A 14,979-nucleotide genomic window follows, 5' to 3' on the forward strand; every position below is an offset into this window, starting at 1 on the left:
CGTGATCTCAGCCTGGAATGTGCGACAGCCCCTGCCATGCCACTGCTTGATTTGCAACCACACTTTCATTAACATACATCTTTAAAAATAATGCTTTTGCTGGGCTGACAGCACTGCCAGAAAGCCTAACAGAGCCAGTCATTCTGAAGTCATTAAAAAGTTGAACTAATAGATATTTAACGATAACAGAGAGGAGTCGTCCAAGTTAGCAGAAACTGCTCTAGAATCCTAAACTGACTCTGAGCTGAAAAAACGCATTCCAGGGCAAGAACAGTGACAAGACTCTCTGCAGCTCTGCACACACTGTAGTCTCTTTGGGGAAAAGAGAAAAATCTGAGTGCCCTGTTTGTGGAATTTCATTACTGACATACACCTAAAATTACATATGTTCAGGTTAGATTGGGTATGACAGGAGATAATAGTAAGACAGGGGAAAGAAATCCTAGATCGACCTCATTTGAAATTTTAAAAGAAAAAAAGTTTAAAAATGCAGCTTTTAAGCCCTACTCCAGCTGCAATCAAATGAAACATGAGTTGCATCCAGTGTGCATGTTTTGACTGCATCTCACCATTATCGAGCTGTTCATCTCAGCAAAGCTCATTTATACAGTCATAAGAAAGAGCCCAGGCCTTTTGTAAAGTTGATCCTAAGTGATGAAACCTAACCTCAGCCGTGAGTCAGGGGGTGGGGTGGTATGCCTCTGAAAAAACTCTAAGAGAGAAAATGACAAAAAAAAATGTTTTTCTTTCCCTTTTTTTGTTAAATACAGCAGGTAGAACACAGCAGAGTGACCAGATTACAACAGTGAGTTCATCGCAATCCTGCCTCGAGCAGTCTGGGAACCATACCTGTCTGTCAGTCAAGCTTGAATTTAGTAGTATAAACTTGTGGGCAGCATGAGGCTGGGAGCGCTGGCAGGATCTTTTACCTTCTCAGGTACAGCCCAATGTTTGCTTGTGAATTTTACAGATGAGTTGAAGCAATTAGAGGTGAACAATTACTGCTGATCGAGTGTCTGTGGATCGGGAGAGAGCGGAGCCTCCACACTGGGGATGCTCCCCGTGCAACCAGGGCTGCAGAGGGGCTTTGTGTCCCTGGGGGAGGCAGGAAGAACTGGGGTGTCCCCTCAAACCTGCACCCAGCACTGGCTGTGGCTGCAGCTGAGCTGGGGTCTCCTGTACCAGCTGGGCTGCATCGTCTCTGCCCTCCAGCTCTAGCTACAACCACTGACGCACATCCTCACCTCCACCTTATTTTTATTTTCCCTTTTTATTCCCTTCTTTTTCTTTTTTCCCCCTTCTTTTTCCAGGAGCTACTGAGGCTGGGTGACCCCAGGCAGCCCCACACAGTCTCTGTGTGCACACTCAGCCCTGACTTGCATTTGTCACTCCTTGTACACGCACACGTTTGGCCATGTAACGTCCATTTCCCAGTTTGCCTTCCCATTATATTTTATATTACCTCTGGTGAGCTTGTGCCAGAAGAAAGCAGAAGGAGGAGCTGTTAGAAAGACTTTCTTGCTTTAAGATTCGAGAGCACATTTTTAGCATTAACTTTTTAGGCTCTGGTCATAAAACGCTGGAGTACGCGGACGATTTTGTGGGTAAACGTGCAGCGTTTCCAGAGGGCCAAATGAACAACAATCTCCTGCTGACAGCACCCAGATCACAACATGCTACTTGAAAGACAACCAAATCTTAATTTGCAAATCTCAGCAACAAAACGCTATAAAAATATGGAATTATGAACAGCACGATACTGTGCAAAATAAATAACAAGCCTCCAGTGAATGAAGGGAATTATTGGCAGCAGTACAGCCACCATTACCAAATGTCAGAAATGTAAACACTGAAAAAAGAGAAAGTTAAAAGCGCCATAACTTTCCTTCCAAAAACGTCAAGGCGCGGGTGCGTGTGTGCGTTCAGAGGGAGATGCTGACGGCTCAGCCTCGCCTGCACTCTCAGCTGCAGATCCCCAACACCGACCCAAGGACAGTGAGTTGCTTTGACCAATGCACGTGATTTTACTTCTGATCTTTCCTACCTACACCACGTCCTGCTCAATGTCAAAATACTTGAATTTGCTGTTTCAATTGACCTACATAGTTTCCTTTTCCTACCACTGTTTCATGAATGCTCTGCATGGAGCGAATTTATCGTTTTTCAACACAAAGCATATTTCAGCTTGGAAAACATAACTAGCTTTTACTAATAACCTTTATGGTTTCTTTAGTTAAACCAGCTGCTGTATAAAAACCAGAAATTATCTCTCGGTCTGCTGGCTCGTTCTACGCTGCATGTGCTCTGGGCTGAACTGTAAAAGCTGGAAATGAAAAAGATCTTCTCTCATAGTTTCTGAGAAAGTTATTTAACCCAGTTTTAATCAGCTATCTCGCACGAGTGAAATACGTAGCACTGGGCTGGAAATAGCAGGCTCCCTCACACTCATTTCCTATACGTAAGGAATTTGATTAGAAAGAATGATTTCTAATTGAAGCTTTGTGTCTGGTCGTGATTCTTCTTTCAATACTGTCAAGGCAATTATATCAGCTAAAGATAATCTTTCACATTCACCTGATGCAGTTAATTAAGTGGTGAAAAATGAAACACTGATTAAATGAATCGAATCATACGTTGCAGGTAGCGAAGTTTAAATTGGAAACAAGAATTCACAATCAGTTGTTGCTTTTCTGTTTTAGACATTTTACTTTAAAGAAGCAAAGCTTCCTCTGCCTAACTTCGCCCATTAAAATATTTCATAATGGCCTCTGTTATCCGCAGACAAAAGCAAACCCTGATTTAGGAAACACCTAATAACTCATCAGCATAATTGAAAACAAAATGCTTTACTGCATTCTGCCTCAGCCTATCCCAGCCTTTTTTCCAACACACAAGGATAAATAACGTTTCAGCCCAACAAAGAGTGAACTTAACTGCAATAAATGAAAAGAAAAAGAAAACCACCGAAGACCCTGATTCAGCACGTAAGTACTATGAGTTCCAGCAAAGTGTATGGGAAGGCACAATAATATCCATGCACGTGTGCATTCAAATCCCAAGCCCTACACATGCAAGCACACTGGTAACACTATCATTTTTGTGTCCTCCACTCTGTCCATTAAATTCATGTTACAGCTTCTGACCAACCCAACGATTTAACGTAGCAATCCGAATGGACTGCAACAGGAGCCAGAAAACGCTCCTAATTCAAAATCAGCACATAATGGCTTTGTAACCCTTAAAAAGCAGTCCTGAATTTTATCAGACATAAGACAAAAAAAATCATTTATGAATTGGACAACAATATGCAAAACAGAAAATTAGTATTTTCTACTGCCCATAATCAAAACTATTCCATTCTGCATTTCCATCTGTACCTTATCTTTTGCCTTAACAGCCAATAGGCCAAAAGCTGTTGTGAATTGCTGTTATTTTTTTTCCCACTGACACCTGAAAGTTCCTTTAAAAAGTAAGTCCAGAAAGTGAACACCACGTACCTGATCACTTATTTGACATGCAACAAGGTTGTGCTGATTGTAGCATCCAGCAAACTTGATATATTTGAGCCAGTTTCCTACATCTGGTTGACTGGCATCTATGCAGAACTTCACATTGCAAAACTCATCCAAGATCTAAAAAGAAAAATATGAAAGAGTAAATCTTTCTGTCGCCGGCTGAGTATTCTAACCAAAAGATAAATCACAGGTTTCTGAATAAACAAGTGGATAATAATAATAATAATAATAATAATAATAATAATAACAATAATAACAACAATAACAATAACAATAACGGTGTGTTTATTCAGAAATATGTTTCCCTGGTGAGATTTTTTTCAGGAACTGTGGAATACATACATAATAATAAAAAGACAATAAACGACCTGAAAAATGTCTTGACAAATATTTACATGTAACCGAAATGTTGCATAATTATTGCAAAGAAACACAATGTTAATTTAAGAGGCACCTGGTTTTCTATGCATTCATCAATGACTACGTCTGAAATTATTCTTTTAATTAAATAGGACTCTGACAGGAATATAACTAAATTTAATAAAATAGATGGTGTTGTCTTCATTTAAGGTTTCTTTTTTGTTTCGGGATTTATGTTGATTGCAGCACTGATTTAGAATTTTCATATTTGTAGCTCTGAAGCAAACTTTATCTGGTAGGCAGAGTTATTTATCTTGTTTTAATATTACACTTCCCAAACAGTGCTGTGCAACACTTAAATCCCTCCCCTTAATCGAAGCAAATAACAGAACTCCTTATGTCAAAATAAAGAGAATAAATGAAAAACAATATAAACACTCATGCAAACCATGGCAGTATTCAATACACACCAATAAATGGTTGCAATTATGCAGACAATAAACAAATATAATGAGACTGCTCGTGGACAAGCTAAAGACGATGTCCTATTTTAATATTATGACAAATTACTAATCATTACAGCGGACTGAATATCATTACTTGCAAGCTTCACCATCGGCCTATCGCAAACTCCCCACAGCCTCCCAGCGAGCTGACTGCTAACTTGTAACTTCTTCGCCTCGGCACCGGCAGCAGCCACCCCCCATTTTAACAGCAAAATAAAGGAAACAACCTTAAACGCCCCGAACGAAAAGCGACGGGCGAGCGAGGCTGCGCCCCGCCGGGGAGCGCGGGGAGCGGCCGGAGCCGGCGCTGCCGCTGCCCGCTCACCGGGAGCGCACGGAAGTCCCTGCCCGGACCCTCGGCGGTCCCTGAAGGCGCTCTGCGGGACGCGCTGTCCCCGCGGGGGCTGCCCCGGTCCCCCCCGCGCCCCCGGGGCCGGGATCCGGCCAGGCCGTGGGGTTGGGGGGCGGGGGGGGGGGGTGCGGTGGGTGCGCGCAGCCCGCGGGGCTGCCGAGCATCGCCCCGCCGAGCCCGGCTCTGCCCCCACCTCCGAAAGAGAAGGTGGAAAACCTCAACCCCAGCCCGGAGAACCCCGCAGAGCCCCGCGGCCGCGCCAGGGGAGCTCGGTCCCCGCGGGCGCGCACGCTGCCCCGCCGCCCGCACCTCCGGCTGCTCTTGGGGAAGGGCACGTTTAATTTTCCCCTTCCGAGAAACCCCCAAGGAGGGAAGGGGGGGCTTCACCCCTGCACTTCCCGGTGTCTGGGGTCTGCCCCGGGGCCGGCGGCGCGGCGGCACCGACGGGGCAAAGCGGCCCCGTCCCGCGGGGCCGTGGCAGCGCCGCCGCCGCGCTCGCCGCTCTTACCTTGTGTCGCCGGGTGCCCGCGGGGGCAGGGAGGGGGGACAGGGACAAATATCCTTCAGGCGGCTGGAAGCAACATCTCGGTGTTAAACGCGGGCGGAGGCCGCGGCCGTCGGGGTCCGGGGAGCGGCGGGCGCTGTGCGGGGCGCTCCACCATGTGCGGGGAGCGGCGGGGCCCGGGCGGGGGCTGCCGGCCCCGGAGGGCTCAGCGGCGGCGGGGCTCGGCGGGTTCCTGCCGGCTCGCCATCACCATCCCCTTTCGGCCCCTCCTGGTCTTATCGGCTGGCTTTGGGGCGGTGTGTGCGAAAAAAGTTATCGGGGAAGGGGGAGGAAGGGGAAAAAAAAAAAAAAAAAACCCAAACAAACACCCAAAACCCACACAAGCCTCTTCAGGGAAAGGAAAAGGGGGGGGAAAAAATAAGGAAAAAGAAAACCAACAACAACAACAAACCCCACCGCGCACCGCTCAACAAAACAAACTTCTTTCACTTCTCCGCCGGGGATGAGAGAAAAGTGAGTGCGCGTGGGAGGGCGGACGGGCGGGCGGCTCTCCCCCTCCCCACGCCCGCAGCCTGCCCGCGGCGCTGCTTCCCCGCCGCACCCCCGGGCAGCGCCCGGCCCGGCCCGGCGCGGCCCTCTCCGCCCCCCCTCCCCGCCCACCCCGTCGGGCCGTGCCCTCCCGCCGCTCCCCTTTCGGGCACTGTCTCTTTAAAGCGGGGCAGCCCCGGCCGCTCCGGCCGCCTTTCCCCCCCCCCCTCCTCCTCCCCGGCCCCCCCGTCCGGGGCGGCGGCGCTCCCGGCGCGCTTAAAGCGACAGCGGCCCCGCGGCCGGGGGTCACCGCCAGGTCGCGGAGGAGCGGCCCCGCCGCGGGGGCTCACCGGCAGCCCGCGGGGGCGGCCCCCGCCGGCCCCCCCCGGACACATCCCCCGCCCGGGGCCGGCGGTGCGCTGTGCCTCGGGCTCTCGCCGCTCGCCTCTATTTATTCGCCGCCGCCGCTCGCCCCGGTGCCCGCAGCCCCGAGCGCCGTGGCGACCGCCCCGCAGCGGGGACTGCGGCGAGCGGGAGCCGCGCCGCGCTCGCCCCGACGGCTGCTCCCGGCGCTCCGGGAGCCGGCGCGCCCGGCGCGTTACCCGAATTGTTCCCGTCATCGCGTCACTCTGGTTATTAATAACGATTTTTAATGAAATGCAACTTCTTTTTTTTTCTTTCTTTTTTTTTTTTTTCTTTTCTTTCCCCGGCCAATTTCTCGACGACCCCGTTGGTGCTGCGGAACCACCGCCCCGCTTGCAGCCGCTTCCTAAACGATTTTTTTTGGTTTGTTGGGGATTTTTTTCCCCCCCTTTATTTCTTTGGTAACGAATCCCATGAATGGAGCGGCGGGAGGCCGGGCTGTACCTGCCCGCGGGGCAGCGCAGCCTCCCCGGCTCGAGGCTCTCCCGGCGCCGCAAACGGACCCGAAATCCAACCGCGCCACAAACGTCCGCAAAGTTTGGAACGGCCCGGGCTCACTACGGCGAGATCCTCGTATATGTGCTTTGGGAAGAGGGCAGGGGAAAAAGAAAAAAAGAAAAACAAAAAAAAAAAAACAAGAGGGCTGAGCTGTGTCTTTTATTGCACCAGCCAGAAGTGCCACCCACTTTTTTTTTTTTTTTTTTTTTTAAGTGCAGATATATTTTTCAGACTAAAAGTGAATTTTTCTTCCCTGGGGGGCCAAGAGGAGACGGGGAAAGGAGAGCGGGGGGGAGGGCGAGAAGCCGAGTGACAGGAGATGCTGATGGATTCGTCTCAGCGGCCCGTTATCTGTGACATTGACCTGTTAGCTCAGATAATGGCTATTGTCCGAGGGGAGAGAGACGGGGGAAAAGAAAAAAAAATCCGCACGCAGTGGTGGTAGGTAGGACAGGAAAAAAAAAAAAAATCCTTTGTCAATAACCTCAAAAAACCCGGTGGGAGATTCCCAGAGCGCCCGGGCCTGGGAACCGGCGCCCGCCCGGTGTGCGGGGCCGTGGGTTCCTGCCCTCCCTCCGCTGCCCATTGTTGGGGATTTTTTTTTCCTTCTTATTTTTTTCCTCCCTCTCTCTCTCTTTTTTTTTTTTTTTTTTTTTTTTTTTTTTTTTTTTTTTAATTTAGCCATAAATTGGCCCGGCTCGCGCTATGAGCTGTTCTATTTTCTCCCTGTCAGGATGAGGGATTTGCTTTATGATGCATTGTGTATTAAATACAAGTAATCTGGGAAACTGATTGCTCGAGCCCATCGGCCTGATCAGAGCCCCCGATGGGGAGCCCGGAGCCCCCCCCTCCACCCCCGTTCCCTCCCCCGGGGCCGTGCCACAAAGGGAGGAAACGGCGGTGGATAAACAAAAGCGGCTCCCGGTACCGGCGGAGCGGGGCCCGGCCCGGCCCGCACCGGGGCTCGGCCGCCGCGCCGCCCGCCGCCGCTGGGTGGCGCTGGCCGCCGGGACACGGCGGGGCTGGCCCTCTACGGCGGCGGGCCCTCCGCTCCCCTTTTTTGAGGGGAAAACCCCTTCTTTTTTAATAGTTGCCCTTCATGCAGAGCTCCCAGCCGTTCGGTTGTGACCCAGCGAGGCCAGAGGAACAGGAGGAAGAAGATGGGGAGGAAGGCTCGTACCCCCCCACACCCCCCACCCCCCGAGCCCGCGGCTAGGAGAAGTGGGGAGCCAAGCCTGGCCCCGCCGCCGGTCGGGACTTCCGACATCTCGGTCCGGGGATGTGCATACACACATCAACACTCGCCGATGTATTCCTTCTTTCAGGCGAAAACCTTTTAAAACATCTCTCGCCGCCTTTCCCCTCTCCCCTCGGACGGTTCGGTGGGCGCTTCGAGAGGCCCAAGTATTTCCACGGGGTCCCGTTGGCAATTGTTTATTTAAAACAAGTCGCTCTATTAGTGGAGCAGTCAGGAGTTAGTACTCCAGTCTGCTAGTAATTCCCACCAGGCTGTAAACTGATGCCTCTTTTAAGCCTTTAACTTCATGGTCGTCCCAGAAGTAAAAGTTCTTCTAATGGAGACCCTATGGGCATCGTGCATTCCAGCACATCATTAAAGCAAAGCAAAGCAGCTCGGCCACAGCCAGATGAAATAACGGCACTGTCCACGTTTAATGGGCTTCCTGGGGCCAAACGCTGCCGAGGACAATGGTGGAAAATCAGACAAGTCGCTGGTGATTTTTTAAACACCGTAAATGTTCGTATTACGCTTGATATTACCCTTTCGTTTGTAGACAAGCCACTTCACAACCACCTTTCTGACAGGGGTTTAATGTTATATATCTCAAGGTGGCTAAACACAACACTGAGCATCCTGGCTAACACTGTGATGAGTGTTTGAAACACTGGGTGAGTGCATTAAGGTGGGGACAGAAAGGAAAAGCAAAACGAAACAAACACGCAGAAGGCAACGGCTTTCTGACATATCCCAACGCTCCAGGACAGACCTGGGAAACAACAAGGACGAAAGGCAACACAGTTTCTGCATGTCAATTCCTCCCACCCGGTGCTGTGGACACCAACTTGAAAAAAAAACCAACCTAAAAGAAAAACAGGTGAAGACACAAGTCTTCCTGCTCATTTCAGGGGAAAGAGTCAGATAATTTCCAGCCCTTGATGAAGGAGCGGGGTGGGCATCCCAGTGCCCCCCACGTCGGTGCCCTGTCCCTGCTGCCCCTCCTGCTCTCACACGCTGCCTGGCTCATCCCTCCCAGCCAAAAGGCGGTTTTCAAGCGAGGGAGAGGAGGGGAAAATTAAAAGGTAAAAAAATGTAAATAAGAAATTTCCCTTGGTCTGGAAATGGGCCCAACTGAAAGCATGTTAATCTCCACCTCAGTAATTTGGTTCTCCTGGAGAAGACAGAAGCCCTGCTGCTGTGCCCTGCACTTCATAAATCACGTCTTTATGTGGACAAGGTCAGGGCACCTAACAGCTCAGACATGGGCCTTTGCAGTGGCTCGGAGGGCTCCGGCATGTTTATTCTCTCGCACAGATCTCTGAGGAGCAGTCCAGCACGCTTCTAATTACTTTTGATTATTTTCATTTGCTCGGGTCAGACTGGCTTTGCCGGCACTGCTGGAGGGTGGGTTTCCTCCCCCCAGCCCGGCTGTGGGATGCAGGGGGATCAGTGCCGTGCCCTGCACCCCCTTCCCCAGGGCAGTGCAGGGCTCCAGAGACCCCTGGGGCTCACCCCGCCAGAGGAGGGGGTCCCCTTTTGGCAGCGAAGCCTGGAACCTCCAGCTGAGTCACCCCCACAGCTGCCTTCCCCGGCCTTCCATAGCCAGGCAGAGCGGGACATTTACCAGTGTGAGATGAGGGGTGTGCAGAAAAACACACGTCCCCTCCCTCCTCCGAAAGTACCTACTGCCTTCGGGGGGAAAAAAAAATAAACGACCCCGTATCCTTGCAAAAAAGTTACAGCGGTGCATGTGCAGGCAATAAAAAGTTGAAGGACCTCTGTGGGGACAGAGCTGTGCTCGGGGAGCTGCGGAGCACAGGCAGCCCCAGCCGTGCACAGAGGCAGCGTTAGTTAGTCTGCTCTCCCCGCTGGCTGAGCAATCACAGCTCAGTCCGCCGGGAATGCACCGGGAATGCAGCGTGGATACACCGTAGGGACGTGTGAGTGCTCCCTGGCAGTGTCGGGGTCCAGGTGTGGGTGAAGCCATCCCCATGCTCCCACAAGCACTGCTGCACCCCCTCTTCTGACCTGTAACAACACACAGCTACTACTGGCAGAAGCTGACTACCCAAATACTGAGCAGAAAGGCTCTACTTTTTCTCTCCCATGAAAGTGTGGGCTCTAAAATAGCATGTTCCTTCATATCCCAATCTGAGCTTGACAGCCCAAGCCTGTATTCTCATCCTGGTGTGAGTGATCCCAGCAGACCAGTGCCCTCGTGTCCTGTACCCGAGTGTGCCAGCGTCTCCATCACATTCCAAGTGTGAGGGTGGGTGTTGGTGCCATCACGGCTGGTGGTACCCACACTCCTTGAGCAGGGGCTGCCAGGTGGGAAGGAGTTTTCTGGCACACACTGAGCCATGCCACTGGGTTTTGAGCCTGAAACTTTTTGGATATTAGATGTTACTGCAAAGCAGAAGGAGGGAAATCGCAGCAGATTTACCTACTTCATCAATCAGGAAGATGTGAAAATGTGTCAGTGGCTAGTATCTGGCTGCCTGGGTGATTTTACTCCTGTCTTGGGGAGGAAATCCTGCAGACACCCTTCCTTGTAGGACAAGATGTTTGCCTTACCGCAAACAAACCACAGCCCTCACAGCACACCCCGAATTGGTGCTGAGGGATGCGGTGCTGCTGGTCCACACCCCTGCTGTGAGCACACTCCTTGCAATGCTTTCCTCCTCCAAACCTTTCCCCATCTCTCCCTGCCAAGGCGCATGCTGTGGCACTGGATGTTGAGGACTGTTGCTGTTTTCCTTTGGAGTGTTCATTACTTCCATTACAGAAGAGTCTGGAAGCCCTCAAAGCCAGCCAGGGCCATTTTCACGCTCGAGGTTACTGTACCCACAGGGTGAGACAGCCCCTCCTGGATGAGTCTGGCACGAGTCTGGCTACAGTGAAAGTCTGGGGAGAAATCCACATTAGCCAGCTTGTCTTAGCACCTACGAGAGCCAGGGCAAGGCAAGGCAAAGCTGACTGATGTGGGTGTTGGCCTCCCTTCCACTCAGAAGCTGTGTTTTCCCGTGCTTCACCTTTCTCATGTTTTGAAAGGAAGCCAAAATCCTGGAGAATGTGGGAAATTCCACTGACACTGCCCTAGTTCTACATTTCCCTGTGTGCTGGGCAGCCTGGAAGGCTCTTTTCTTTCTCATCCACCCAGAGAGTAAAATACCTTGAAAAAAGCCCTCCTAACATGACAAAAAAACCCACCTGTTTGGTTTGGTTTTTTTTATCACTCTCTCATTCATCCTTGTTGAAATACAACTGAATAAATCCCTCAGGTTTGTACCTACTCCTGCTTCTAGATGATGTGCTCACTTGGAGATGGAGCAGTGGGACCCATGAATCCAACAGAGGGTCCACCTGGAGTGGCCAGAGCACTCACCCAATGTAGCTTCTGCTTCTCTGCCTGAAAACACAACTTTTAGCAGAAGCTGCCCTAAAAATGGAAGATCCCTAGGAAATATTCCCTGAGAAGGCATCATATCCAGGAGGTAGGAGGCACAATGTAAGGATTTTGCAGACTTCCTTTTTATGCGCATAAAAATTCAACAAGGTCCAAATAACCCTGCATTTCTTCAAGTTTTTTTAAAATTTTCAAGCCTTCTCATTTGACAAATAATTTGAGGGCCTCCTTTGGAAGACTTCTTCCAGTCCCAGAGCCCTCATGGCACATGAAGAGCCATGCAAGGAGGTTGTGTGGGAGCAAGTCCTGGGGAACCATTTGGGTTTAAGCACTATTCATGATCTGAAAGTGGAATTTGCGAGCCAAAAGGATGAAGAAGAAAATGTGGAAGCAAGGAAAATGTCAGGCCAAAAGAGACTGAAGGGGTTAAACAACAGAACTTTGCAAAACAAGAATTAATGTGATACATAACAGGTAATTCTATTTTAATAATCAATTTTAGGAGTGACTGGCTATTTTCAAAGCATTCCTGTTGTAGCCAAAGTTTTAACTAGGCGTGCGAGAGTGGGCATAAACACCTGTGGACTTTATAAGAGTAAGAAGCAATTTATCACCCAATAAAAAGTCAAACACTCATGTTAAAATTTTCAGGTTTGCATTTGCTATTTTAAGTGTCACATGTGTGGATGGTTCCAGGGGAGGTTCAGAAGAAGTGGATGCACACCCTACACACAGAAACACACGTGCACACAGCCAACACAACCAGCTCTGCAGCAGGGAAGAAAACCTGCCTGAAAGCACCAATGCTACAGTTTCATCCCTCTTAATGTTTTGTATTAAACCCACTGTGATCATCGACCAGAGTTGTCTAAAACCTGAACTAAATAGACATTAAGTCAGTCGCCATATGAAATTACTGCCTTTCGATTTTCAGATAAACCACAAAACTTGATGAACTAACATTGTTCCAGCTGAATTAACTCATCATCCCCGGGAAGAGAAGGTTGGGGAGGAGAGCGAGGGCTCTGGTAGTGATGATTAATCCTCCTCCTATCGCAAGGCACTTGCCTGCAAGCAGAGAGATGCCCTACTAAAGGCAGGCTGAGGACACACAGTGCCTCCAAAACATCTGCCTTGCCAAACCCTGACAGTAGTGTTCATTTTATTTTTTTTTTAACATGTGGGTAGGAGAGGGAGAATTTTTTTGTTACAGGCTTGTAATGAAACTATAAATACACTAAAATCCCCATCAACAGTTCAAGTCATGCTTGGTAGATAAATCCAGGGACTGAAATTCAGGAATGTTAATTTATTCAACTGGTGGAGAAACATGCAAAGTTGATCCTTATCCCACACTCGGGCAATCTCCCTGGGATTAAGCTGTAAAGTGTTGGGGCAGTAGTGCCCTGTGAGTGGCTCAGGCTCCCCAACACGGGCAGGCAGAGCCCTTTGTGTCCCCCACCCTGGCTGTGCTCAGGGTCCTGAGCAGTAAATGCTTAACTGGCCCCGTGCGTGCACAGCAGCCCACCTGGGCGTGCAGGAGAAGTGCTGCTCCACATAAATTAGTCACACATGGGCAAAGGTGCCTGATGCATTTGGAAAAAATCTTACCCCGAGAGCTACCTGGTTTGCTCTAAAAAGATCTTGCTCATCGGGAAAATTCAGGGCAGGGAGGGGGAAGAATATATTTGATGCAGGTGTCCAAATAAACCTGTCCTATAACCCATGGATCACAATGGGTTATTAATGAAATAGCTGTGAACATCAGCGTATCCTTGTGGCAGATTTCTTTCATAAATGAGTTGAACATTTTCCAATTTCAGGAAAGTGCTGCTACCTATAAACTTGGAGATTAAGGGCTTTTTCCCCTAAGACTCAGATCCCTCGGGGCACTTGTGTTCTGGCATGCATCCCTTATTTGCTGAAGAAATTTCAAACTTGGTAATTTAGCACCATACTGATAAAACAATGGGGGGAAGGAAAAAGAAAAGCAGTTGGGCATATATGTGAAGGAGGAGAGAGGTGAGTGGTACAGCTTCAGGCTTTTTTTTCTTTTCTGGGTTTTTTGTTGGTTTTTTTTCCCCCACAAGTCATGCCGCAGATTTTTTGTGAGATTCATAGAGAAAACATTCCCAAGATACAACATATAAGATGCATATCAATCCACAAGCTCAATTTTGCAGATGCAAAATGACCTGAAGAATTTGAAGTAGGTTGGAGGCTGTTTTATAACCATTTTTTTCCATATAATTTATTTAAGTCTAAGATGTTGGGCTAAATTTGCCACTAGCAGAATTATGAGTATTAGTATTATTAGCATTACAGCAGCACCTAGAGGCCCCAGTGGAAACTGTGACCCTTTGTGGGTAGAAAAATAATAAACATGAGACTGTCCTGAAATTTTACAGTTGGCATGGATGGGATAAAAAGTGTGCCAGATGGGAAGATTACCATTTTATTTTTACAGATGGAATAGGGAGTTCTGCTCACGGAGAAAATCAGTGGCAGATTCTCATGCAATATTTTCACATAATGTTCGTTCATTGAGAAGTTGTTTTTTATTCCTTTTCTTTGACTGCAATGAACAGAAACTCCTCTTTGCCTGCTGGTGCTTACAGCTTCTCGTGGATAAATAGTGGGAGTCTGCTTGGTCACTGCCAGTTAAAACAGGTCTGGCTGCTCTAATGTGGCTCATCTGTAGTAGAAATTCTACTTTCTAAAAAGGGGGAGCCCTTTTTAGCTAGGAAAATATTTTAGCCTTGGAAATGAGCAGTTTATACTTTGGAACAGATCTTTAAACGTAAGCACATTGTGCTGATTGGTGCCATAAATGAAAGCTCCTCCTATAGAAGCAGTTTTGGGGAGGATATGTCAAACTCTGCCTTTGACTTTTGTGGCAGAAATGTGAAACAGAGTTCATGATGTCAAGTCTTGTTGCTAGGAGTCCCCCAGCAATCATGCAAGTGCTGAGCATAAGATGGATCATGATCCCCACCAGGCAGAGGGGAAGAAACAGCCCCAATCACTCCACCGTGTGCTCCTAAACCTCACTAAGTGCCTGCAAAAAGCAGCAGGGAATGAGCATGTGCTCAGCTGCAGTTTTTTGGGTCCAGAGAAGCAAAATGAGGCAATGTGTTAAGAACAGATGTCTTTCCACCAGGAAGGATTTCAGAGGCTGCATGATCTGTCTTGCTGAGAATCCAGTATAGTAAATGCGGCACTAAAGATCATTTTCCACGTGCTGGAATCCTCATATGGGACAAAGCATGAGATCCACTGGGCTAAGGAGCTGTTGATGTTTTGGCATCTTTGTGGCCTTTTCGAGGGGTCATAGTGAGATCAGGGTTGTCACATATTCCCCAGGGAAAAACCAGCAGCTCCAAGTCCTGAGCGCAGCACTGACAAGAGAACATTGGCTACCTTGGGGCTGAACTGGTGGCCAGAAGTGCTGATTAAGCCCAGGCAGAGTCCCATTTCTACACAAGATTCCTGTCACTCCTGGGGTCAGACATGACATTCAGACCAGACCTGGGCTGTCCCAGGGCTGTATAGATGGAGGAGCTGCTCCAGCTCCAGACAAAAGTCAGTCCTGGTTCCTCCCACTGCCTTCAGCTCCACGACCAGAGGGTGGGAGCACAGTTTTTTAGTG

The 14,979-nt window shown here is 49.2% G+C and overlaps 1 protein-coding gene across 5 annotated transcripts in view; it reads right to left on the reverse strand.

The window, feature by feature from the left end:
* The window catches only part of MECOM (MDS1 and EVI1 complex locus), a 329,947-nt gene that overhangs the window by 44,200 nt on the left and 270,768 nt on the right, over positions 1-14,979 (reverse strand). For 4 of the 5 annotated variants that reach the window (XM_066193709.1, XM_066193707.1, XM_066193708.1 and 1 more), the window contains exon 3: positions 3,498-3,632. In XM_066193709.1, the coding sequence (XP_066049806.1) occupies positions 3,498-3,632 (135 nt within the window). Of the gene's footprint in view, positions 1-3,497; positions 3,633-5,241; positions 5,476-14,979 lie in introns of those variants that run through there. The other variant, XM_066193710.1, reaches the window with a different exon arrangement.

The sequence above is a fragment of the Chamaea fasciata genome, unplaced genomic scaffold (genome assembly GCF_029207755.1).
Source record: "Chamaea fasciata isolate MVZ Bird 193981 ecotype frontalis unplaced genomic scaffold, bChaFas1.0.hap1 SCAF_11, whole genome shotgun sequence".
NCBI classification, from domain to species: Eukaryota; Metazoa; Chordata; class Aves; order Passeriformes; family Sylviidae; genus Chamaea; species Chamaea fasciata.